Raw genomic sequence first — 25,991 nt, forward strand, 5'->3', positions numbered from 1 at the left:
GGGTCTTCAGGTCCCCAGCTTAGAGCGCAGCCATGTCCAGAGCGCCAGTTACTGTTGATTTCGGTCCGGGCGCGGTGGGGTTAAGGAACACTGGCCCCGGAGGCCCCGCCTGCGGAGCGCACCAACAGGCGTGGGCGAAACCGCCCTATCCTCTCCGATCCTGATCCCCGATCACTGTCCCGACAGCGACAGGAGACCCCACTCAGGGGAGACTTTTCTGTGGGGTCCGGGTGGTCCGACTCTGGGGGCTGCTTCCCTCCAGGTTTTCGTTCCTTTCTCCCCTCAAGAACCCTCTTAGAACAATCCGGGGATTCCCCGCTGCTGCCCGCCCCCTGACGTCACGGAGTCCCTTCGGGGCCCCGCCCCGGCCCGGCCACGCCTCCCTCCGCTGGAGGAGCGCTTGGTGCTGGCGGGACTGAGCGGCCATGGCGGGGCCAGAAGACCCCGGCGCTCCCGCTGCCCGATGGAAAAGACACATCGTGCGGCAGCTTCGACAGCGAGACCGCACGCAAAAAGCACTCTTTCTGGAGCTAGTGCCGGCCTGTGAGTGCAGTGCGTCCTGGGGCCTTAGATGGCCGTCGAGGGGATGGGGCTCGGTGCTCGGGTTTGTCTGGCTCCTCGGGCTGTATGTGACCCAAGTGCACCAATGCCTTTTCTTTGGCGCACTTTTCTTTTCGCCTCCGAAGCCTTGGGCCAGCTAGATCTTCAGTCTGTTACGCTCCAGCTCCGACTAGCCAGCATTCTTGCCCTTTCCAGGCCAGGCTCTGCTTAGATCCCCTTCCTGGACCCTCTGGGTGCCCTGCTCTTCCTCGCCCCTCAGGGCCGAGCTCTGCCTCCCACATACTGGGCTTCCTAGGGGCAGATTCGTCAGCGAGTTTTTTTTTTTTTTTTTTTTTTTTTTAGGGTCTTTTATACTTCCCCTTCCTGGGCAGTCCCCGGAGTAGAGCCAGGTCAGTTCTTTTGGTTCCCGTAAGCACAGTGAAAGAACGCAGGACTGTCTAGAGCAGCTACTTTTAAACTCTGAATCTCCAGGGAGGAAGCTCAGAGCCTGAGGCTTTGCCACAGATAGGTGATTCTGGCTCAGGTTTTTGGAGCATCTCTGTGTCCAGCCAACCACAGCCTGAGGGAGAAGCAGTGGGCTGCAGGCCGTGGAGGGAGGTGGCTGAGCCTAGGGAAGTCAGACTGAGTTGTTTCTGGGGAGCTGGTCACGAGCAGGTACTGGCAGCTCAAACCAGGATGAACAGGTGTGTATCTCTGTGTAGCACCTCTGGTCATCTGAGATTGTACGTCTGTGGTTGAAAGTGTACCCACCTACAGCTCCACCCCAACAACTGAATTTGCTACTTTTGTCCTGGGAGGTTTCTTCGCAACCTTTTGGGCTGCTTGGTCTTCTCCCTTCAGGAATGTGAGGCCAGCCCCCGTCTCTAGGCAGCCTCACTTCTTCACTGCTTTGATGGGCACTGGAACCATCCAATTTGAGGGAGGAGTCACTTCACTTCCACCCCCTGGGAGCTGCAAATCTGTGGGACTGGAGAGATCCTGGAGGGCTGCACTCAGACACTGAAAATCCAGTCTTCCCTGTAGTCTTGGGCAGGTCATATCCCTAAGCCTTGGATTTCTCTCTCTTGTTAAACTGGGCAAAATCTTCTTTAGATTTGCTGGGGGCAGTGCAGTGCCCTGGGGGTTGGGGTGGGGTTTTGTTCGAGAACCAGGCCAGTGACCTCAGTCAAGATGACAGGTAGGGAATGGGGTGAGGGAAAGGAGCTGAGGAGCTAGGGCTGGGCTTAACACTCCTACACTATCCTGCCCTGGAACTGGTGAGAAAAGAGGAAGTGACCATGGGTAGGGGTAGAGGGGTTGTGTTCTAGGGTCTATAGCAGAAACTACCAAACTCAAGGACTTTCTGTTTTGGCGTGGGAGGTACCTTACACCAACCCTGGGGAAGTAAGGATTGTTGTTTAGTCCAGAAAGTTAGAGTTCCTGGAGGGGAAGTAACTTGCCAAAGGCTACAGGCTGGTGGCACTCAGTTTGTTTCCTCACTCTCTGGAGCTAGGCCCTGACCTAGAGGATCGATCCCTGGCCCCTTCCTTCCCTGGGACAGCAGTGCCCAGCCATCTCCTTCCCCAGCAGCAGCTATCCTTCTCTGTCCCTGGGAGAGCAGATCTTTTCCTGGGAGGGCCTGGGGGTTATACTCTGAGGAGGCTGGGCAAGGGCTGGAGGTCCTGGGAGAGCTACACAAACACTCCCCAGGCAAGGGCAGAGTCCAGCCTGCCAGTAGCTCCCCATCTGCATCCCTGGGCTCCTGCAGCACTCCCAGAAGAGAGGTCACTTGTACACCTGGAGTCTGCTGGGAAGTGTCTGTCTTTGCCCCAGGCTCACCCTCTTGCACCCCTAGATAACCGTCTCCTAGAGAAGGCTGAGCTGCTAGCCCGGTTCTCAGAGAAGCTGCAGCCAGAGCCAAACGATGTCACTCCCGCTACCCACCAGGGCCCCTGGTAAGTGTATGTGTGTTTGTGGTCACAATGGGCTTCCTGTGCCTGGGCCCTGCCCCCACTGCCTATGCTGGGTTCATTCTCTCCCTGGCACCTCACTGGCCCCTGGCTGCTGCCCAGGGGAGGGGGGAGGCAGGCTCTTGATCCTTCCCCCAGGCCAGCTGCTTAGAGTGTTTCTCCATCACCCTTCTCAGTCTATCTCTGCATTTGTCCCATCTCCTCCCCCTCCCACTTCCATGCTCCTCTGTCTTTTTCTGTTTCCCTGACCCTCCCCTGATGCCTACAGAAAGGGCATGATGCCACCTATTCCAAAGATGGGGTGAAGATGAGGACCAGGAAAGGGTTAGGGCTTAGAGTTGGGAGGTGCTTTTTGAGGAGCATCCTGGCCAGGGAACTCAAGGCCCGGGGGAATCCTAGAGCGGAGGGCAGCCCCAGTTTCTGGAGACTTGCTCTTTCCTCTTCTGGCTTTTTGGCTCCCACCCTCCTCAGGAGAAAGTTCAAGGCTCTGGTTTCAAACTTTTCATGTGCATCCTCTGGGTGAATGGAGGGACAGTGAACACTACTCTCTGGTTGACAGGGAAGAGGAGTCAGGGCCTGACTCAGACCAAGTCCCATCACCAGCTGCTCAGAGGGTGAAGTGGCAAGAGGAGGAAGAGGGGCTCCGGCTGGTGTGTGGAGAGGTAGGCTGGGCAGGGGTCTGAGAGAGAATGAGGTGGGGCCAGGATCCAGGACTTTGGGGCTGGGAGATGTGGTCCAAGTAGCCAGCAAGTGAGGGACATTCCCTAAATCCAATGCCTTGAGGCTAGACAGGGGTCAGAGTGCTCTCTAGCTTGGCTCTGGCAGCCCAGGATGAAGTGGGCTCCAACAGCAGCTGGAAGAAGTAGGTGAGAGCTCAGGGAGGAGTTGTGTGGGGACCAGACAGCCTCTGTTCTCCCTTCTGGATGGTCCAGCCTGCTCTGCTCATCACTTGCCCCGCAAACCCCAGGACCCAGCACCAGGTGATACTCAATACACATTTGCAGACTAAAAGTAAGGTGGTCCACCTCCATGGCATGGGTGCTTCCTCCACCTGACACTGCACTGCTGCCAACCCCCAATCTCCACCTCCATGGTGTCTCTTGGCTTGTTTTACCACATTCTCCTGGTTTTCCTCTCATTTCTACAGCTGTTGTTTCTGGGTTTTTTTTTGCGGGGGTAAGGAGGGAGAGGTAATTAGGTTTATTTATTTATTCTTGGAGGAGGTACTGGGGATTGAACCCAGGATGCGTGCTAAGCATGAGCTATACCCTCCCCTCTCATAGCTGTTGTTTCTGAACTTTCTTCTCTGGCTCCTCTCCCTCCTCTTTATTCCCCTCCATTTAGATGTGGGTGTTCTTTGGAGCTTGGGTGAGTTCACTGACTCCCGTGGCCTCAGAGACTTCTCTGTGTTTGCTATTCCCAGAACCATCTCTAGCTCAGCCATCTCATATGAGCTCCAGACTTTCTTACTCAGTTGCTTTTTGGACTTCACAAAGTCTGATCTAAAATCAGACTCAGCATCGCCCTTAAAATAATATGGCCAACGCCACCTTAAGGCAACTCCCTGAGGGCACTGGGCATTAAGCATTACTTTGGCTAATCTGCCACAACTTTATGGTTTCAGAGGAAAATGAGGCTTAGGGAGGTAGAGCCAGGATTTGGACTCCCTCCCACCAATCCACCTTCAGTGATCTCCATTCATTCTTCCAGTACTGACAATCACTATATCTAAGGCATAGGCAATGCAGCAGTAAACACGACTTGGCCCCATGGAGCTTCCAGTCCACTGGAGGAGGCTTATAGGCCAGTAAACACCTACCTGGTTACTACAGGCCAAGTCACTTGCTCATCTACCGTGGAGATGGGGCTATGAACCCAGTGAGAGCCTCTCCTGCAGAGCCCCTGTTGCAGCTTTACATTTGAGGGGCTCTCAAACATCTGAGCCTCCTTCTGGGCTGGGAGTGTCTCAAGGCCTGGGATGCCTTTGGTTTGCCTCTGTTGTATCCCTGGGGCCAGGTTCCCCACAGTCCACACTAATGAATATTTGTAGACTAGGTGATAAATGAGGTATATCATTCTTCCCTCTGTTGGTAACGAGCCACGAGGTTAGAAGCTCAAGGGCATCTCTTACCCGTCCCAGCCCTCCATCCTGAGCTAGTCACCTCCAAATCCATCAACTTCTGTTTCTTGTACCCTATCTGGCCTGGTCCAGGTTACTATCTTCCCTCCCTGGATGACTCCTCCTTTGGCACCGCCATCCATTCTCCATTCAGCACTCGAGTGATGTATTTTAATAAAAAAAAAAAGATCTCCATTGAAAAAGATAAGTAATATACTAATACATGCTTGTTGTGAACATTTCAGTAGAACAGAGGCCCATAGAGTGAAAAAGTAAAAGTCCCTTTCACCACCTCTCCCCGTTACTGGTTTGGTCTGTATCTTCCGAAGCTCCTTAGCCTGCGTCCCCAGTCAAGTCCTCTAGCCTCATGTTGCATTTCCTGGCACTCTCTCCTCTCTGAGCTCATGTTTGTTTCAGATACTTCCATGCACCCCTCACCTTCAGCACTCCCTCATCACTTCCTCGGACACATACCAGTCAGGTATCCCATTGGATATGCCAGGAAACAGGGAGGCTTTTTCTTTAATTCTTAATACTCTTCCACATATCACAACAAGCATGTATTATTATTGTTTTAACTTCTTATTTTGAAATGCAGTGCAGAGAGGTCCTGTGTACCCTTTACCCAGTTTCCCCTAGTGGTTACATCTTACGTAACCATAGTACACACAACTGGGAAATTGATATTGGTATAAAGTGTATATAGTTCTTTGTCATTTTGTCACCTATGTAGATTTGTGTGCCCATCAAGATACAGCACTATTTCATCACCACAAAGATCTCCCTCTTGCTACCCCATTTTTGTCACAATTCAGCCCTCTTCTCCAGCCATCCCTAACTCCTGGCAGCCACTAATTTGTTTTCCATCTCTATTATTTAAATTTTGAAAAGCATCCAGAAAAATGTCGAATACTAAAACGTCAGTGAAAGTATATGATGGGTGAGGAAGCAGAAGTGGTGGTCAGATTGTTTAATGGAAGGAATTATAAATGTTATAAACTGGGCTATCTATGAAGGAAAGCTCCCTGCCCAAAATGTGCACTGTCCCCCCCTCCCCGGCCCACTCACACAGTCAATGCAGGGGGACACCAACCTTGCTCCTCAACCCATCCCTCACCAGGCCCTGCCGTGAGAAAGAACACAGGAACAGTTCAGCAGCAAGAGCCCCCAGCCTTGGTTATTTCATGTTCTTCTTGTCATACTATTGGAAACAGCTTTGCTTGGCGTCTGTCTCTCCCACTGACCTGTCAGTTCTGTGGTTCCCTAGCTCTTGGCTCTTAGTTGAAGGACTGTTCAGTGAGGCAGGGGGATAGATGAGATGACCCTTAACCCCACTGTTGGGCTGGGAGGAACTCCAATATTCAGTCTGGGCCCTGTGCTCCCACAGTCCATTCCTGTTCTTAGCCCATCTGTCTCTGCTCAGGTCTCCTTGTTGCTCTCTAGGATCTATGCTTGGGTAGGCCAGGGCTTGAAGGGATGGGGAACAGAACACACATCCCTTAAACCTCTCCAGTGGACCAGTCCTTTAACTTGGAGCGTGCTGTCAGGTGGCCTGGGTTCAGATATCAGTTATGCCACTTAGCTGTGTGACTTTGGGTAAGACACTTAACCTCTCTGTGTCAGTGTCCTCGTCTGTAAAATGGGAATGGCAATACCTACTGGATGGTTGTGTTACGGGTATTAAACGAGTTAATACGTGTAGAGTGCTCAGAACAAGACCTGGCACACATAAGTGCCATAAAAATGATCACAATTATTTGAAATACTATTCCTTATAGTAATTCCGTGTTATCCCCATGAGGTAAGCACTACCATTCCTATTGGGCAGGTGAGGAAACGGAGCAGGTTCAGAGAGGTTAAATGACCACCCCAGGGCACAGGAAAAATAAGCGGCGCTGCCAGGACTGAAACTCTGGTGTTAGGCTCCAGAGCCTAAGGCCCTTCCGTTGATCCCTGAAACAGCAGTGCATTCCTGTGCAAGGTGCTACACCTGTCTGCGCCTCAGCTTTCTCGTGAGGAAGGGGGCGGGTGGGAGGAGAGGAAACCCTGTCCTACCTGCCTCTCCTGCCGGAGAGGGGCTGGAGGCCCTGCCCAGAGGCGCCCACGCCCACCTGTGTGGCCTCTCCGCCGCCCGCCTCCGCAGATGGCCTACCAGGTGGTGGTGAAGAGCGAGGCGCTCGGCGCCCTGGAGTCGCAGCTGGGCGAACGGCGAGGCAGGTGAGGCGCGGGCGGTGCGAGAGGGACCCTGCGCACCTCGGGGAGGCTCGGGGCCATCCCTGGCGGGAGAAGGGGACAGGGTCACCAGCAGGGTCCGGAAGCTTTCCCCACGTCCCCCCAAACGTCCCTCACGCCTGTGGCTGGTCGCAGGGGCCTGGAACCGTAGGACTCCAGGACTGATGGCTTGGTTGAGGATGTTGCTTAGCCGTCTAGCTGGCCGCGTGGCCAGGAGCAAATCTGTCCCAGCTCCAGGACCGCTGTCCCCCCAGAGGTGACAGGTTCTCCCCGTCCTCCAGGCTGGCGGCTTTAGAGGCACGCGTGGCGCAGTTGCAGGAAGCGCGGGCGCAGGGGGTGCAGCAGGTAGACGCGCGGTGCGCGCTGAATGAGGCGCAGCGGGAGGCTTACGAGGCGCTGCGTGCGCGCGCCGGGCACCTGGAAGCGGCACTGCGCAGGCTCGAGGAAGAGGCCCGCGACCTGGTGGAGCGGCTGGTGCAGCGCAAGGCGCGCGCGGCCGCTGAGCGTAACCTGCGCAACGAGCGCCGCGAGAGGTGAGAGAGCTGGACCCGCCTCCGGGAGGCGAGCGGGTCGCGCGCCCTGTGGGAGAAGGGCCTGGCCCCGCCCTTCAAGAACCAGAGCCTGGCTCTCAGGAGGCTTTTCTCCGCTTAGGGCCAAGCAGGCGCGGGTATCCCTGGAGCTGAAGAAAGCAGCCAAGCGGACAGTGAGCATCAGCGAGTAAGAGTGGGAATGCGCCTGGACCTGCCTGCCGAGCCTCGGTCGCCGGCTCCGCCCCGCGTGCTCTGGAGCGCCCTGCTCTTGAGCCATTACAGTTCTACCCTGCCCCCATCTGCCTGCGGCTGCCTGTGCACCTGACTGCGCGTGTGCACAGTTGCAGTGCCGAGGCCCCCACGCTGACCAAGCCCAGCACACGTGCAGACACGTGTGATCATAGGAGCTAGCACACGCGCGCCCACACGGACCCCTTGTCACTGGGTCTGCACATCTTCACTCAGTAGGGCGCAGGGGCATGGAGGTGTCAGCCTGGTCCTTTGGCTTTTCTGAGCTTCATTCTCTCTTCCAGGAGCCCAGACACACTAGGTGATGGGATCATAGAGGAAGCAGAAACTCTAGCCCTGGCTGCTGAGCCAGAGTCCCTGGAGAGTGAGGCTGGCGAGAAATGGAAGAGGCCCTTCAGGTGAGGACTGCCCCAGAGCTCTGAGCTGGGCCCCACCCCACCTCTAGGACCTTGGGCCAGTTCTTGGGTTGAGATGGGCCTTGAGGAGAGACTGGGGTACAGTTCAAACCTCCAAGGACAGATCTGACCTCCAGTGCCTAGAGCCAGTTGGGGTCAGTGCCACCTCAGGGACCCCAGCCTCTGACTTCACCCCTTTTTCCTCCTTCCCAAGAGCAGAGCACTGGGGGTGGGATGTCAGGCTGGTGAAAGGGTGTGACCAGGTGGCAACCTGTGGGCAAGGCCCAGGGCTCACCTGTCATAGGCATGTGTGTGCATACACAGGGACATCAGAGCACGTGTGTGTACAAGCTTAGGTGAGCATAGCTGAGTGCTTGTGAACATATGAGCATGTATTGATGTGAGCTCTCATGGGTGAGTCCTGACTGGGGCTTCAGTCCTTGGGTGCCCCTCCCCTTGATCTCCCCCATCTGTCTTGATTTGCCTGGCATTGAGACTGCCCCCTCCTTGCTCCATTCCCCAGTCTGAAGGCTCTCCTTCAGCCCTCCCTTGTAGGTCACTGGTGTCCAGACCTTAGGGTAGTGAAAAAACCCTGGGGAAGGGTATAACATACCAGTCCTCAAAGCCTTGGCAGCCCCGGTGGGAGCTCTCCTGGGCATTTTTGAGGTCACTCAGTGGGTCAAAGTTTCCTTACCCCCCTGCCCCCAGCTTTGTGCTATTTCAGCCTGGGGGCACCTTCACACATACACCCCCCCACCCCCATGTAGGTACCAGCTCACCCTCCCAGGAGCTTTTGTTGGGGGGCCCTTGAGGTGGTAAGGTAGTTCTTAACCATCATGATGGAAACTTTGGGAGACTTCATTCCAAATCCCTCCCTGCCTCCACCTTCCTGGGACTACTCTAGGTCACCTTGCTCTCCTGGCCTTGGAGGAGCCAAGTTCTTATCCCAGCTCAAGAGTGTAGCTGTCTGCACACCTACTGGCCAGTCCCTTAGCATGTCTCTCTCGATTCTGCCCCAGGTCTGCCTCTGCCACCTCCCTGACGCTGTCCCGCTGTGTGGATGTGGTGAAGGGGCTTCTAGAGTAAGTTTGTGTGCACTGATGTGTGTGATGGGGTTGGGCCTCTTGGATGCCTGTGTCAGGCTCCTGGAGCCCAGGCTTGGGCTAGGTATGCGCTTCGGTCTGCCTTTCTGTATGTTGCCCAGCAGTCTGTGTTTGAGTCTCTGCTAAGCCCAAGAGGCAGGAGCTGGGTGCATGGCCTCATTCCCAATCTGCTGTCCTCCAAGGCTCTGTCCTTCATCCAAGGTCCTCACAGGGGACCAAGAGCTCCAGCCTGAGGCCAAACAGGAACTACTACTCATTTGGGAAGCTGAGGCTCAGAAATTTCAGGGATTTGTTCATGGTCACAGTGCCAAGCAGTGGGAAGGCCAGGACTGAAACCCCAGCTCTGAGATTTCTTTGCATCCACCAACACTGCCCTGCCTCTGTGCCTGTCTCTGTGTCCCTCCTGTCTCCACATTGATCCCTGGGGTCAGAGGCTGGTGGGGACTGTGCTTGCTGCATCTCTGGGTCATTTTCTGCTGCCTTCCATGTTGCTGCCTCAGAGACGCTTGAGTCTCCTGTGTCAGAAGGCCTTACTGAATGCCCTCCTGACCCTCTCCCCCAGTTTCAAGAAGAGGAGAGGCCACTCAATAGGGGGAGCCCCCGAGCAGCGATACCAGAGCATCCCTATGTGCGTGGCTGCCCGACTTCCTACTCGAGCTCAGGATGTGCTGGTAAGGATCTGGGCCACGTGCATGGGGTACTGATATGGGGGTGCAGGTCTCAGGGGTGGTCCAAGGAGGCCAGGAAGCAAGGCTGGGCTCCTCATCAGGGGCCAGAGTTTTATTCCCACAGCCTGTGGTGGGAGCCCCTTGACATTTTATGAGAGGGAGAGACAGGAGGTAGGGAGACCAGGAGGCCAGGTAAGGGAGTATGGGGTAGCATTGGGGGAGGCTGCTGCAGGGGTCCAGTAGAGATGATGCACCCTGGCAGGGTCAAGTCTGAAGCTCAGGTTTGGACAGAGACCTAATGTGTGCATGGAGAGAGAGCTATGTGCATGTTTAAGAGGTGTGTATGATGAGGATCAGGGGCACCGACCTCCCCTTTTCCCCACAGGATGCCCACCTCTCCGAGGTCAACGCTGTTTGTTTTGGCCCCAACAGCAGCCTTCTGGCCACTGGAGGGGCTGACCGGCTCATCCTCCTCTGGAATGTTGTGGGAGGTGAGGGTCTCTCCCCACAGGCCAGCTTAGTCCTTTATTTCCAGGCCCCACCCTTAGCTTGCTCCTTGGTGTTTTCTCACCTGGGACATTTTTGTGGACAGTTGTCAGATGACCCCTTGGCAAGAATTCTAGGATCACTGCTCCTAAGAAGGGCAGAGCCTCCCACCTCCTGGGGTCTAGGCCTGTAGGATGGAGAGGGCTGAGTCCATATGGTCCCTGTTAGGGGGAGTGGGGATCCCATGTCATCAGATTTTACAGGGACAGGCCCTTGAGAAGCAGATACCAGAGAAGCACCTCCTCTTTCAGAACTCAGTTATGGGACAAATATTAGCTATCTAACCTGTGTTCTCCAGAGAGGGGTGCACTGGGGATTGAGAGATGGCTCCTGGAGGCTTCCTGAAGGAGGTGAGTCTCCAGCTGGCCTGGTCCTAGTTTGCCATGTGACCTAGGGACAGTCCCTTCTTCTTGGGCTCCTCCAGCTGTCTGTGAGATAACCAGCAGCCCCCTGGGGCCCCCTGCTGGCAGTTCAGGAAGGTGTAGCCTTCAGCTAAACTCCCAGAACAGACCCAGCAATTCTTTTTGTCCTCTAAGTGGGGAGAGACTCATTTTCCCACTCACAGTCCAAGCTCCTCAGTTTCATGAGATTAGTGACCTCATTTCACCCATTCCTTCTCCTGATCCCCCCAGGTCGCCTGAAGGCCAACCAGACCCTTGAAGGAGCTGGCGGCAGCATCACCAGTGTGGACTTTGACCCCTCGGTGAGGGGACTTTGTCCCAGTAGCAGGATGTCCCTCCCCTGGTCTCCACACTGGGCAGGTCGGGGCTCTGGGACTTGAGGGAACATCATGTTTATCTTAGAGCCAGGCGCTCAGGCTCCTACACAAATCCTCCTCTTTGGGCCTTGATTTTCTTCTGCCTACGTAGGTGACCTGGGCTGGGAGATGCTCAGAGGCAGCCCCTGCCCCAGTTCTCTAGCCTGCAAGCTGTTGCCTCTGGCCAGGCCCAGGCCCAGAACCTCTCATTTCTACTCCTATCTCCCCAGGGCTCCCAGGTATTGGCAGCTACTTACAATAAGGCCGCCCAGCTCTGGAAGGTGGGGGAGGCACAGTCCAAGGTGAGACCTGTTTGGGAAGGCAGCCTGAGGGTCAGTGGTCATGGCTGGAGGGGTTTGTTATGGGGTCTTGGCCATACTCTTAATCCATATCTGGGATGGGGGGCAGGAGACACTATCTGGACATGCAGACAAAGTGACAGCTGCCAAATTCAAGCTAACACGGCATCAGGCGGTGACTGGGAGCCGGGACCGGACAGTGAAGGAGTGGGACCTTGGCCGCGCCTACTGTGAGGCCCAGCTCCCCTCAACCCCCTTACCCACCCACCAGGAGCCCCCAGCCTGGGCCATGAGGGAACTCAGCCTGTTCACTGGGAGTGGCTCCAAGATTTATAGGCATCTGGGATGAAATCTCCCAAGGCCACTCTTCTGTCCCCCGTCAATGATACTTTCCTTGGTTACTTGGTGACCTTTGGGCTGAGAAGCAAGGGACTCAGGTTCTAGTTTTGGGTGGACACTGTCCCTCTGGGGCTTCTGGGCCTCAACTTATCCATATGTCCAGTGAGCTGGCTCCTGATAACCCTTTTCTCAGGCTAGGTCTCTGCTCTTTGGTCCTTAGGCTCCAGGACCATCAATGTCATTTCCTACTGTAACGACGTGGTGTGTGGGGACCATGTCATCATTAGTGGCCACAATGACCAGAAGATCCGGTTCTGGGACAGCAGGTTAACAGGCACAGGCCATGGGTGGTGGAGATGTGGGGACAGGGCTCCTATATTCTATTCCTTTTTCTGGCCATTGAGCCATGGAGGGTAACTTGGGGAAGTGAGGCTCTGGTGGCCTCTGTGCCGGGCTTGGTCCCTTGAAGGCTCAGCTGCCTCAGAGACCTGTGCCTCTTTCTTATTGGCCCTTGGTCCAACCATTGGACTCTGCCTGGGTCTTGCCTACCAAGATGGAGAAGTCTTTTTCCCCTGTAGTCACCACTTTTTAATCAAAAGGAACAAAATTTTTAGTTTTTTGAACCTAAGAGCCCAGCACTAGGCTTGAATGATTCACATTCAAGCCAGTGCTGGAGCCAGTACCAAGCCTGCATCTGGCTTCTCGTTACTCATCTGCAGTGATTGCCGTTTGAAACCCTTTCCTCTTTCACACATTTAAAGACAGACTTTCATTGCTTTCCCCCTGGCACTTATTTTAGTGACCCAAGGGTTTCGGGGGTTCCAGCTTCCAGCCAAAGGCTACCTAAGTTCCTGGTGGAGGTGCTGGCTCCAGTGGGAGATTAGTTGTCAGCCTTGGCCCCAGGGATTTGAGACTAGTGGTGCCTGTGGACTTTGTTAGCCTGTCAGGAGCAGCCTTGTCAGGGTGGGCTGCTCTTCATCCTTGTCTCTGCTCCTCAGGGGACCCCGCTGCATCCAGGTCATCCCTGTGCAGGGCCGGGTCACCTCCCTGAGCCTCAGCCACGACCAGCTGCATCTGCTCAGCTGTTCTCGAGATGATACTCTTAAGGTCATTGACCTGCGTGTCAGCAATATCCGCCAGGTGTTCAGGTACCTGCCTCATGCCTGCTGACCCTGTGGCATTGGCTGGGGCAGCTGGGCCTCTTGTCCCTCGTAAAAGACCTGTTAGCAGGGGGCCCTCCCTGGAGGCTTCTCTGGACTAAGGCCTGCTGAGCTGCCCAAACCCTTGATGAGAGAGGAAGTGCTAAGTTCCAGGCCAAGGGCAGGGACTGGCAGCCACCTCCATTCTGACCTGACCCCATCTGTTCTCAGAGCTGATGGCTTCAAGTGTGGCTCTGACTGGACCAAAGCTGTGTTCAGGTGTGTCCATAAGAGTGCAGTGCCTGTGCCTGAGTGTGCCCCATCTGACTGTGTCTGTCGGTGTGTGTCCCTGTCCTCCCCTCTAATCTCATCTCTTGCTCTGCTGTGGCCTCTGCAGTCCAGACAGAAGCTACGCACTGGCAGGTTCCTGGGATGGAGTGCTTTACATCTGGAACGTAGACACCGGGAAACTGGAGAGTAGCCTTCAGGGACCCCATAGGTGAGCACAGCCACTGCCTGCCCACCCCAGCCCCAGGGCCAGTCCCACCCTGGCTCTAGTCTTAGTAAGTCAGTTTCAGGTCCTGACATTCTTGGGATGCTGGAGTCCCCAGCCCTTCTCCCATACCTTCCCCCTCCACCCAAAGAGCCCTTCACAGTTCACAAGGTATCTTCCCACATACACTTGGGTCTACCCTCACCACAGCCCTCTGAGCCCATTTTACAGGTGATAAGATGGGCTCAGAGAGGGCTTTAAACTGCCCAGGTCCAGTAATAAGGGGCAGACCCAGGGGGTCCTGACACCCCCTGAAGCTGCCTCTTCCTCTTCTCAGTGCTGCTGTCAATGCCGTGGCCTGGTGCTACTCTGGGAGCCATGTGGTGAGCGTGGACCAGGCCAGGAAGGTTGTGCTCTGGCACTAGAGCCACAATTCCCCGAGCTGGAGCTCTAGTCCGAAGCCTGAAGCTGGACAGCTTCCCACCGCCCCAGAGGGCTCCAGGGCCAGTGGGGGTTGTGGGGGTGGGGAGGGCTCAGGGCATTTGGTGGGGAAGGCCTGGCAGGACCTGGCCTGTTTGTTTAAAAACAAAGTGTGGGTTTTTTGGGGGGGTGGGGTGGGAATTACAGTATTGTTTTATTTTTTATTTCTGTCTCCTCACTTTCTCTGGCAAAAGCGGAAAGAAATTGCATCTAAACCGGTGTCTTCTTGCCTCTTAGCAGCACTCAGGAACAGAGAGGCCTTTGGGCTAGAGGCTCAATGAGACCCAGGCTTGGTTCCCTTTCCTCCCACCCAGAGTTGGGGTGGAGCCAGCCTGGCTTCTGTGCTGTTCACAGCTAATGGGTAAGACTGTGAAGAAAGGCCCAGAGGCAGCAAAGGGTGGCAGCTTTTGGAGCCATGGAAGTTTCACCCTAGGTCCAAGCTGGTCCTGATCTTTGGGCCCTCCTGCTTCAGGCTGGGGAGGGTCCATGTGAGTTCTGAGGAGGGAGCAGGGGAGGCAGCCTAGAAGAGCCCTGTGGAAAGGATCCCAACAAGCCAGAATGATGTCAGGTACTTGGTAGACCAGGTCTTCCTTTAGACACGTTCTTGCCCCAGAGGCAGAGCCTGGAGTGGTTGGGAAATGCCCTCTGGGTGTCTGTGTGTTGGGGAGGGCAGCAGTGGGCTGGGCCTGGGCCTGGGGCTTCACTTAGATCAGCATCAGCTTTAATCCATACAACAAGCCTCAGGAGTACAAGATAGACCCTTAAGGGTAAAGCCTGGGCACTCCACTTCCTTCCCAAACCTAGGGCATGGCAGAGGGTCAGCAGGACAACCATTGCCAGGAAGCGGAAGGAACTTCTGTCTTAAGTGATTGGGGCTGACTTCTGGGGGCCTGCTCAGTTGAGATTCAAAGGCTTTACTCTCGAACTCTCAGCCTTTATTACCTTACAGTCTCCCTTGGGGATCTTTGCCAGTCCCAGGGTTTTAGAAACCATTTCTAGGATGGGCAGCAGAGAGCTAAGAGCCTGTACTCTGCAGGTAGACCATCTGGGTTTGAATCTCTGCTCCACTATTAAATAGCTGAATGATTCTGAGCAAGGTACTTAATGTCTTTGTGCCTTAGTTTCCTCCTCTGTAAAATGGGATAATAGTAGTATCCACCTCAAAGGTTGTCATAGTATTCAGTGCATTAGTATTTGAAAAGTTCCTGGCACATGCCAAAGGCTATGTAGGTGTTGGCTAAATACCCAAATCTATACTCCACTGATCTCAGCTCACTCACTGCTATTGGCCTAGCTGTCCCCTGAGATCCAGGTGACATAACCCAGCTGCATCCTGGGCATCACCTCTTCCTGACATAAGCTTTTCTTCCCCTCACACCTCATATCCTTTGGGCACCATGGCCTGGGTCGCTGTGTCTAACTCCTTTCCACTCCTGCTGCCACTGCAGGCTTCCTTCTAGACCTGCTATCTCCCTACCTAGTCCCCTCCTTGCCATGGTCAGAGTGACCTTCTAAGGTGCCATTGTTACACATCCAGCCTTTTGAAGTTTTCTGCTACCTGCAGAGAAACTCCTCACCCTTAGGATGTGGCCCTGCTGACCTCAGCTCCATCTTCACTTCCTTGCTACTTTGAATGCGTCTTGCTGTGATTTTCTCTGCCCAGAATGTTCTTCCCTCCCAGGCTCCAATTCAAATTTGTCCTTCAGGATCCCCTCACTAAGAGCCTTTCCTCACCTGCCAGGCTAGCCATGGGCCTTGTCCGTCTCTGTGCCCACCCCATTTGTGTCTGCCTCCCTCCATTTCAGTCAGGGAGCTTTTGGAAGAGACCAGGATGGGAGCAAAGTATTTCCTAGAATCAGGCCTGAGATCCACAGAGAAAGCCTCAGGAAATGTTTATCAAATGGTAATTCTCTCACTTGAGGACAAGTCTAACAGTCGAAGACTTTAGGAGTACTTTGAATCTAAGTCTCCTAAAGGCCTGGCCCTCACGCCCTGGCTCCCAGTGGCCACCAGGAGTCACCAGCTGCCTATTTCTGCTGAGGCCATTCTCCTGCCTCCTGAGTTCATGGCCAGAAAGATCAGAGCTTCCAGTAGCCACTATTACTGAGCTGTGTCGGGCCCTGTGCCCTGCGCTTTCCACATAGTATCTTGTTCTTCCCCACCACCTTGTGATGTAGGTATCTCTTTCACAGAGGAGAGAATTGTAGCTAAGAGAGGGTAAGTGATACGAGATCATCACAGCTGGCATAGCTAGACTGTGACTGTTATATACTTTTTTAAACAAAATGTCAAAGAATCTAGGCTCCCAATTAGGCAGAGCTGCAGGGCATTTCCCACTGCCCCAGCCATTGGTCCACTGCCTCCACCACCTGGTAGGTGATTCTAGCTTTATGTCTAAACTAAATCCCTCCCTGCATCTTCTCTTTTCCATTGTGGCTGTGGGTGCCTAGGCCTGAGCCTGGAGGGTTAGTGTCCTTTGAAGTGAGGGACATGCAGAGCCACAGGAGAGAGGTGAACTTGAATCCTGGCAGACTGGTACCAGCTATACTATCTGGGGCAAGTACCTCACAGGACTGCAGTAAAGACTGCTTAGACAACACTGAAAAAGAGCTCAGGGAATGATCCGACTCGACTCCTGGGAGGGTGACCTTTCACTCGCCTTAAGTCTTCTCTTCATTTCATGGGACAAATCTTACCGCACACCCTTGCCTCACCTCAGGGAGCACATATACACCGTCACTTACCTGGAGGGAATGCTTCCTGGAGGAGAAGCCTGGAAGGTCAGAAGCAGGCACAGGCATTCCAGGGAATGGGGCAAGCGTGGGGAAAAGGGGTGGCAAAGGCCAAGCAGGGGAAAAGCTCAGAGGAGTGCTGGCTGGGAAGGCTGCTCTCTAGTCTTTGCAGCCCGAGCAGCAGAGAGGACAGGGGTAGAATCCTGTGCTGAAAATCGCTCTAGGCTTTCCGTTCTCTCCAGGTGTTCAGCAGTTGATACTCAGGTCTTCAGGAGAGTACCCTGCAGGTGTTCAGTCCTTAGGTGGTCAGGGGCTGCCTGCCTGCCTGAGTTTGTTCCGTGATGTCAAAACTGTCACCTTTGCTGTGCACACAGACTGAGGCCCAGAGAAGTGCCAAGGCCTTGTGCAAGGTCACACAGCAGAGCTGGGATAAAAATCCAGGCCCAATTCCCTCTTTTCTAAAAACTGGATTCAAGTTCTGTACCGAGCGGCTGGCCTGATCCTCTGGAGGCCAGGTTCCAGGTTCTGCTCCCAGCTGTCTTCCTGAAAGACCTTGGGCAAATCACAGTGGATGGCGTTTCCCTGTATGTGAGACTCTTCCTGCTCCACAGCTCGGGGCCTCACCAAAGGTGACCTGGCTTTTTTCCAGGGCTACTGCACAGGCATGAGTAGCACGTCCTCTGCCTGCCTGAGACTTGAGAGGGGGAAATGCCAGAGGCTTTTGTTCTGGGCTCCTACTGCTCCTTGGTCATCCCCCTGTGCTGGGAGATGTACCTTGGCTTGAAGCTGCTGTTCCTGAGCTGTCCCCACCAGATGTGAGCCCCTTGGGGATGGGGATGGGAACTGAGCCATTTGTTTCTCCAGTGCCATGTTCTGGGTCCTCCTTGACCTTAGGAAGTTTGAATTGTCTTCTCATTCCTACTTTACAGATGAGAAAAGCTAGGCCCAGAAGGGTGAAGGGACAAGCCTAAGGTCACAGCTAATCGAGTTAGCCCAGGGATTTGAATATAGGACTTTTGACCAGGCTCTTCCCATGCCCCTCACAGGAACAAGTTGGTGACAAGAAGCACACTTAAGTGTTTAGCACACAGTATGGAAGGGTATGAACCCTACCTGTGGGTTCATTTCTGTTGTTTCAGGATAACATTCCAGGAAAATACTCCCAGACCAGAGCTGTCCAAAACAGATGTGGCAGAAGTCCTGCATTTGTGTTTTTGGCCAGTGGGACCAAGGGAAAGTAATCCAGGAACAAGATGCTCTTTGGCTTCACAGGGTCCTTGGCAGATCAGGCAGTAACAGCAAACACGAGCAGTGTCTAGGAAGAAACTTACACCGGTTGTGCCAAGTTGTAGGATTTTGGGACAAATTACAATTCTTCCCCTTCTAAACTAAAATTCCAGTAACTTGGTTGTATTTTTTCATGAAAGACAACTTCATAATGAGCAAAATACAAAGATTCAGCCAGATTTTGCCATAATGTAACTCTGAATGGGTTAGGAAATAACTGTCCTCACAATTGAAAGCTTTGGCTGAGCTGTGGGCAGTGAGCAAACAGTGCAGCCTGGGGTGTGACTGCAACCTAGAGGATGGTTTGCTTTGTCCTACTGGAAGGTCTAGTGGCTGGAATTTCCTTTTCAATATCTGGCCATACCCAAAAGTCTGTGTGTTAGTAAGTCTGTTCTCAAATATTGTAACCTTTTTGTTTGATGTCCTCACTCTGTGTCTAGAAACTGATTTTACCTAGAACATCAGAGTTGGATAAGCCCTTGGAAATCTTCTCATTCTACTCCTTTTAAAGCTGAGGATTTGGCAGCCCAGCAGAAAGGTTGTCCATCAAGTGGTGGCAGGGCTACGGCCAGAGGATATCCTCCCACCTGCATCTGTCTGCCTTGTGGATATGGTCTAGGGTGGTCAGAGAGGAAAGGGATCCAGGTGATGTGCTGTGAATCTGGCTTGACTGCCTTACACTCAGTTCCTGTGATGGAGTCCAAAATACAGCTATGATGCAGAGGTGGGCCATTAGCTTAATTCTGTCCCCTGGTCACAGATCAGGCCTCCAGTGCCAACAGTAGTCTCAAATGAAAGCAGCCTTCATTAGCACGGGAAGGCAGAAGAAGATGGAAATGGTATTAAATGTGCACTGACAGCCCTTACCATATTTATGGTAAAGCACTTTCACACCCACACCTTCCCTTGAGCCTCATGACAAACCTGTGTTAGTGAGAGGCTCAAAGAATAGCAAGGACTGCAGTTCTGTAGGGGAGGCCGCTGAAGGTGGGGGAGGTGATGGTGAGGAATGCTTGTAGAGACCACCCTGTGCTGCATATTTGACACATCCTTGGATCCACAGCATTATTCTCAGGTTTCTGATGACACTGAAGCTGGGTTCCCACAGCTGTCAAGTGGGAGCCAGGATTTAACTCAGACCTTCTAACTCCAAAGTCCATGATGTCATCTTCTGTGCTCTTGGTGGGAGTGTTAACTGATACAATCATTTTAGAGGCCAATTTGGCAACACCTAACAAAATTAAATACACACATACCTTTTTGACTCTCAAATTAAGTATTTAGGAATTTACCCAATATTTCTACTGGAACAAATTTATAAAGAATTATGTACAAAGATGTTAACTTCAACTTTCTGATAGCAAATGGATAGATACAACCTAAACATCCATCACTATAGGAAATGTTTAAATCATGATATAACCAAACAATGGAATATAATGCAGCCTTCAAAAAGAATGAGGTAAACCTAAAAGTACAATATAATCTCATTTATATAAAAAGGCAATGTGCGCACGTATGAGTTTTATGCACAGAAAACTTCTGGAAGAACACATGTTGTGTATGCCCAGCTCTGGGAAGAGGAGAGCTTTGGGGTCCCTCTCCAAATAGGCTGAACTCTGGTCTTCACTGGGCCAGCTGGCAGCCTCAGCTTTTCACCCAGAACCCTCTATCCACCCCTGGGACCAGTAGAATCTACTTGGCTTGATTCATTACTCCTCAGGGTGGAAGCTTAGGAAAGGACAGAGGAGTCCGAGTGCCCAATTCCTAGAAGCTTGTGGTTACATCCTCTGAGGGGACTCAGTGGCCCTCCTCTTTCCCCTCCAGCTGCAGAATCAGAGCTCCCTCCTCAGTATACTCCCTGCCCCTCCCTTCCAGCATGTCACATAGTACTGTCTTCACATACATATCTTTTTTCCTCACTGGGAAAGAACCTTGAAAGCAAAGACCACAACTTAATTTCTATCTCTAGCACCTAGAATATGTAATACTGGCAGGTGAGTGGCATGAGGGACTCTGTCCCATGGATGGATTAATTTACTTCCCCCTCTCTGTATCTGTTTGTTGTAGGGCTTAAAGGAGGGCCTAGGAGCATCTATAAGAAGCATCATATATGTCATATATTTGGAAAAGGCTGTTTACCCAAATCTTTCTATAAGGAAACTTAGAAAACTTAATTCCATTTTTTAATTATTCAACATTTTATACATAATAAATACAAAGTTTTTACAGCCACTGTAAAGAAAGCACATTTGCACAAAGGTGCTCCCTCCGAGCCTGGCGCTGTGCACTGTGATGCTGGGTTACATGTCCTGGAGGGAGGGGTTCTTTTTAAAAAGGAGGCATATATTTTACAACTTCGTGTTTTTTTTTTAAAATAAAATTAGCAGCTCTTCCAAAAAAATATTTTAAAATATAACAAAAGATCTCAAATAACCCTCTGAGAATGTGGAAAACCCAGATTCAAGGACAATTTGGCTAGCTAAAGAGAGAATACAAGACTGGGTAGCAAGAACTGCCCAATTTAAGCACTTGGAAGATTTTTTTAAAGTGCTTTGAAGATTTTTAACATGTCAACAAACTTCAAAAATCTTTAAAAAACCAGCCTTTTAATTTCTTTTTTAAACTTAAGAATAAGTTTGATAAACACAAAAAGACCTCAAATAGATCAACAGGTTAAGAAATGCAAAAAAACCAAAACCAAAACCCCTTAAATCATGGAGAAGATTCATCAATGGGTATTGTCACTGAAGTGATCAACTGAACATTTCTTCAGCTATGACCTTATTTTTGGTCAAAAATCCCATGGGGACATTTGGCGAGCAGTTCAAGTTTTTAAAGATTCTTAGGAGGGATGGTGTTTTCAAAGCATACAATGCTTTTTAGATTAAATTCTGCAAATTTGATTTCTTAAAAAAAAAAAAAGAAGCAACTGGCAAATATCCCTTAGTCCCTAAGTAATGCACTCCCTGTCTTCCATAGGAGGTGGAGGGGCCGCCAGAGGCCTACTCTGGGACACCTGCTGCTGTGGGTTTGCTAGCCTGTGGAGAAGGCTACTCCTGCCTCTCCCTGTGACGTGGAGAACTTGTTTTTTCCTTGTCAATTTGAACTTGTGCAGGGTGTGCAGTCCTTTAGTCCTTCTTCATGGTAAGCTGGTTTCCGCCATGAGCCACAGGTTCTTCCTCTCAAGGAAATGTCAGGTCAGTGGGACCTGGGAAGCTACGTTTATACTTGGCTGTCTGGGCCAGTGGACTGGCTTGGGAATAGAATAATGCCATGGGCCTCCCCAGTAGAGAAGCTCAACAAGGCAAGTATGTGTCCCCAGTTTGTCAAGACATTCAGATTCTAAGGATACTGGTCAGAAGATTATATGCCGCAAAAATTAAAGTGAAAAATACCCAAATACAAAAAGAACATTAAATCGGCTCATTTCAGATCTGGAAGCTCCATTTCTGCTTTAGCCGCAGCCTCCTTTCTATTAGTCTATATGATGGACGAGATTTGGCTACTAGTTCAGCCCCGCCATGTTAGCTCCACTAATACTAAATGAATGGCATAAATATTGATACGAAGGACACTGTTATTATTTTAAATCTGTTAGTTGTGGAAGAGATGTACATTAATGCAATTGGTGCTAAACTCAAGGCAGTCCACTTTTTTCCAGTATGGTTTTACTTTCTCAAGTCTGGGGACTAACTGTGGGGAGGAGCCAGCCTCTCCTGAAATCCCTCCTTCTGCTTCCTTACGTAGCCAACATGATCTGATTAAACTCAATCAGGCGAGCAAAAGCCACTTGAAGAAAGATGAGAATCTTTGCCACATCCTTGTGGCCACAGTAATATACTGTACGAGTGCACATGATAGGTATCTCTGTGACTGTGCCCTGAACGAGGCCTGGTCTTGAGTCTCATATAAAAATGGGCCACTGTTAGGTATGAGGGCTGTCCCCCTCTCTGTTTCTAGGGCCCACTAGGATTTGTGCTGTGGTAGGAGAGATGACATAGAAAATGACAACAAAAAAGGCACAAAATATTCAAAATGTGGGAGGAGTCCACCAGGCCACTTGGTCACATATAATTCCTCCTTGTTTTTGCTCTGTTCGAGTCATCATCATGCAAAGGTGCCTAAAAAACAAGACTGGCCAAACTCCAAGCTTGGCCTTGATTGTAGCAGTAACAGAAGGGCAAACCCATCATCACACCAGTGTGATTTCCACATCCTCGATTTTCTCCACTGGTCTTCGGTGGTTCTGCGTAGGTGGAGGGGGAGCTGCCCGGACCTGAGCAGGAAACCATCACATGGATTGTCAGTCAACTTCCTGATTCAGTGCCTGAAGCATCCAATCCCCAACCAGTCATCTATCCAAAAACATGGGCACCCTAGGGCTCTCAGAAATGCTCTGAGCAAGTGCTGTCAACTTAAATTTTCACAACTTCTCACATTGAGAAGTTATTATTGTAGGTGAAATTCATGATTCAGGTTCTCACCTAGGCTGAAAGCCTCATGAGCACAAGAGTCATTATAGTCCTAAAAGCCTTGTCCAAAGCAAAGGCTGGGAGTGGAAGCAAGAAAGAACAATGTTTGGAGAAGTGAAAGCCTTTCAACATGTCTTGGAAGGAGAGTTGCAAGAGATAAGACTAGAGAGAGGCTGGGGGGAAGTCATGAAAGGCCTCATTAAGCTGTATTAAAAATCTGAATTTTAGCCTGTAGGCAAAGAGGAGTCTTTCGTGGATTTTAAACAGCAGTATCAGATGTATGAGGACATGGCTCAGGTAACAGTTTGGAGAAAAGAGTGGACGTAGGCAAGATTACAGATAAGACAGTTTTGGAGACTCCTGTGGTCATCTGAATGAGAGCTGATATTGCACTAGGGTACCAGCACTGGGGGAGCAGAGAGTGAAAAATTTGGCTGCTGTCTCTGAAGTAAACCTTTTGGCCGCTGTCTCTGAAGTAAACCTGGCAGGTTTGTGATGACTCTGTGGGAGGCAGGGCCAAGGTGATGTCAAGAGTGATGCCAGAGTACTGGTAGTATGGGGGTTTTACTCACCAACACAGGAAATATGGGAGAAGGAGCGTGTCTGGAAGGGAAGATAATTTAACTCATTTTTGCTGAGTTTTGGGGGTTTGGTACATATATACTGAGTTGTCCACAAGTATGAAGCTCAGGGAAGAGATTGGATTGGCAGTTATAAATCTGAGAGTTGTTAGTAAATAAATGGTTATCAAAGTTTTGGGAGTGGATCAGGTTACTCAGAGAGTGTGAGTTTAATGACTTTAAGAGAAGCATCAACAGAGATGGATAGAGGCAGAGAAGCCTGCAAGGGTCAATGAAAAGGAAGGGCCAGGATGTGGAAAGCAGACTAGGAAAGTGTGGTGGAACAAATGGGTCCACTTCTCTCCATTCCTGCTCTTACCCACCAGTCCATGCTACCATCCCCTCTTCCCTGGACCACTGCTCCAGCCTCCTAATGTCCATTCTGTCACCTTCCATTCATTCTCCACTTAGCTGCCATAATAGTGCTTTAAAAATGCAAAACTGGTCATCTCACTCACTGTCCTGCTTACAGTCTTACATCACATTTCCCATCACATTTAAGATAAAGAATCAAGTCCTTAACAAGGCACTCGATACATACATATCTGCTGAGTGAACAAAGTCAAAGGTAGTGAGTGGTTCAAAGAACTGTGTCAAATGCTGATAAAGGGGCCTAGGAAAATAAATTGCAAATATGTACTAGATAAGCATGTAAAAGTTATGACCTTGGAAAAGCTGTTCCACAGTGAGGTGGTGCGGTGGAGTTCATGGCAGTGGAGTGAGGGGTGAACAGAGGTGACTATTTGTAAGATTAGATTCCAAACTCTTAAACCTCAACAGGGTATAATATCTTACTATTTCATCTCAGTGCCCCTCAAAGAGGCAAACAGAGGCCTGGAAAATAGGTTCTCTATAAATGCCTGCTAGAAAAAAAATGCTCTGCTTCACAATTAGACTGCTTTAATACTCACAGAGCTTGCTATAATTTACATACACTTGCATAGCTATCACCTTGCGATCTCACCATGGCTCAGTGAGAAGAGTGCCAGTGTGGATTAGACCTTCCAAGATGTGTTCATTTTCACAGCCTTCCTCTTCAAGGCTCTTTTTAACTTCCCAAACCCATCTCACACTGGCATGGAGAAAATAAGTACCGACATAGGGGCCATGGAGAAACATTAATTTCTAACTTTCAATTTAGAAGAACTATGCATTCTATAATCCTTCCAGATAAGAGACTTACAGGCCGCAGTTTGCCGTACGACGTCTCAGGAGTCTGCCTTGGTGCCTGTGAGAGTCCTGGTGATTCGGCATGGAGGCTATTTTCTAAGGGAGGGAACCACAGAAGCCCATTTTATTTGTGTTGTTGAGCAGTAAAAATGCTAATGCAGATCTGTTTGCACTTCAGGTGAAATAAAATGAAAGTGTATTTAGACCCATGCCCAAGAGAACCCTTACCATTTGCTGAAGGAGAGCAGGGGAAGTACTGGGAGCTCCTCTTGTCTGGGCTGGGGTAAGGGCTACTGGGAGGCTGGTCATAGAGCGGCAGTGGAGGCAGGGAGCCAGGCGGCTTGGGGGAAGGAGAGATCTGCAGCAAAGGGAAGAGAGGTTACAAAGTGCTCCTCTCAGGAAGGAGAGACTAGCTGGCGTCTCTGACTGCTCTTGGCGAAGTACTTTTCTCTGGAGCTAAGTTATGACTATTGAGTTTTTTTTATCAGCCTCAGTAGAAGCAAATGAGCCTAGAATAACCACCCCGACCCCCAATTTTGTGTTGCATTTAACTTCTTCCTTCCACAGCTCTTATTATACTAATGATTTTTAGTTTATCTTATACAGTTATCAAGTCAAACTATTCTCTAGAGTTTTACTGAAAATATACCAAATTCAGTCAATTCAGTGAAGAATCAAAAAAAAGGACAAGTTGTATTTTTGGGTGAAGATAAAATAATTGGCTGAGCTTCTGACTTCCCTAGGTTTTGTGAATGTCATGCTGAGTGATCACACCACCACACAAATAAGATGGGCAGACATGTTCTTTATGGTCCTGGACCTGCCAGGCCTGCTGTGACAGATCTGAATTAGCAGTTTCCTGTAAAGACAAGTTTTCCTGTGATGAGCTAAGCCTAGGGCGACATGGGGTTATGGGGCTTTGGCAGGCTCATTAGTTCTCTAAAATGGACTAGTAGGACCTGGGCTGGGCAGGGAGACTCTGACCGTGAGAGAGAGAAAGAGCAAGCAAATATTTTTACTGCACAAACTAACCACAGAGACAATATATTCCCGCTGGTTTCTTTCTTTCTCTCCACCAAATCATTCTTTTCTATGTCATATACAATTCAGTATTTTGACTCACTGGTTCAGAGAACAGAATGTGGGAGAAGTGAGGTGTAGTACAGCTGTTACAGAAAAGCCTGACTGATGAGTCTCTGCTTCTCAAATTTAGTTTTGCAGAAACCTGGCAACCAAGGATTGGAATGGTGAGGGTGAGGATGAGACTACAGCCCACTTTTGCACGGGTCAAGAGACTCCTTGGGAGTCATCTTCTTTAAACATCTTTTAATTCAGCTTTCTCCCCCGTCATGTACCTGAATCTCTCTCATCCACGGAGTGTCACCATTTTCTGAAGCTGAAAGTTCTTCCACTAGCACGGATGGGAAAACTCCAATCCGCCCATTGAATTCCCCTTCCCAGAAGCCATCATCATCCTGGTTTTCTTTGTTCAAGATTCGGATGATTGCTCCCTCAGGAAAAGATAATTCATCATCTGTCTGGCCCTCATAGTCATAAAGTGCTTTCACGAAACAGACTAGGTAGCAAGAGAGAAAAATGCAGTAAGAACACTGACAGCCACGTTGTTATTGCAACCCCCCATGCTCACGTGACAACTAAAAGAGCATCATAGAGAATAAGAGTAAAGCTGTAATTCTGTACTCACTGAAGATCAACTTTAGGGTTCTACTATACAGGATAAACGTGACCAAATAAAGGAAAACATGTAATACAAAAGGAATAAAGTTGTGCTTTTTAACCTACTGAAGGCTGACTCCAGGGTAATACAATTTAGGTCAAATGTGACCA

The 25,991-nt window shown here is 50.8% G+C and overlaps 2 protein-coding genes across 11 annotated transcripts in view; one reads left to right on the top strand and one right to left on the bottom strand.

The window, feature by feature from the left end:
- The first annotated feature begins 220 nt into the window (after positions 1-220).
- Positions 221-25,914, top strand: ATG16L2 (autophagy related 16 like 2). Of its 9 annotated transcripts, XM_032489306.1 has the most exons (20): positions 344-543; positions 904-950; positions 2,396-2,495; positions 3,070-3,172; positions 6,773-6,846; positions 7,143-7,394; positions 7,513-7,578; positions 7,925-8,038; positions 9,055-9,117; positions 9,701-9,809; positions 10,192-10,297; positions 10,985-11,055; positions 11,340-11,411; positions 11,518-11,638; positions 11,968-12,073; positions 12,746-12,895; positions 13,118-13,165; positions 13,284-13,385; positions 13,717-14,220; positions 25,357-25,914. In XM_032489306.1, the coding sequence occupies exons 1-19, from the start codon at positions 464-466 to the stop codon at positions 13,802-13,804; spliced, it is 1,872 nt and encodes a 623-aa protein (XP_032345197.1). In that variant the 5' UTR covers positions 344-463; the 3' UTR covers positions 13,805-14,220; positions 25,357-25,914. The 9 variants fall into 9 exon arrangements, with proteins under 9 accessions (XP_032345199.1, XP_032345200.1, XP_032345196.1 ...); XM_032489305.1 differs by lacking the exon at positions 13,717-14,220 and having other exon boundaries at positions 244-543; XM_032489307.1 differs by lacking the exon at positions 904-950 and having other exon boundaries at positions 260-543.
- The window catches only part of FCHSD2 (FCH and double SH3 domains 2), a 194,330-nt gene continuing 188,390 nt past the window's right edge, over positions 20,052-25,991 (bottom strand). For both annotated transcript variants that reach the window (XM_006181609.3, XM_032489304.1), the window contains exons 17-20: positions 25,499-25,719; positions 24,372-24,501; positions 24,157-24,239; positions 20,052-22,157 (exon numbers count right to left, since the gene is read on the bottom strand). In XM_006181609.3, coding sequence (XP_006181671.1) covers positions 22,074-22,157; positions 24,157-24,239; positions 24,372-24,501; positions 25,499-25,719 — 518 coding nt within the window. In that variant the 3' untranslated portion in view covers positions 20,052-22,073. The remainder of the gene's footprint in view (positions 22,158-24,156; positions 24,240-24,371; positions 24,502-25,498; positions 25,720-25,991) is intronic.

The sequence above is a fragment of the Camelus ferus genome, chromosome 10 (genome assembly GCF_009834535.1).
Source record: "Camelus ferus isolate YT-003-E chromosome 10, BCGSAC_Cfer_1.0, whole genome shotgun sequence".
Lineage (NCBI taxonomy): Eukaryota > Metazoa > Chordata > Mammalia > Artiodactyla > Camelidae > Camelus > Camelus ferus.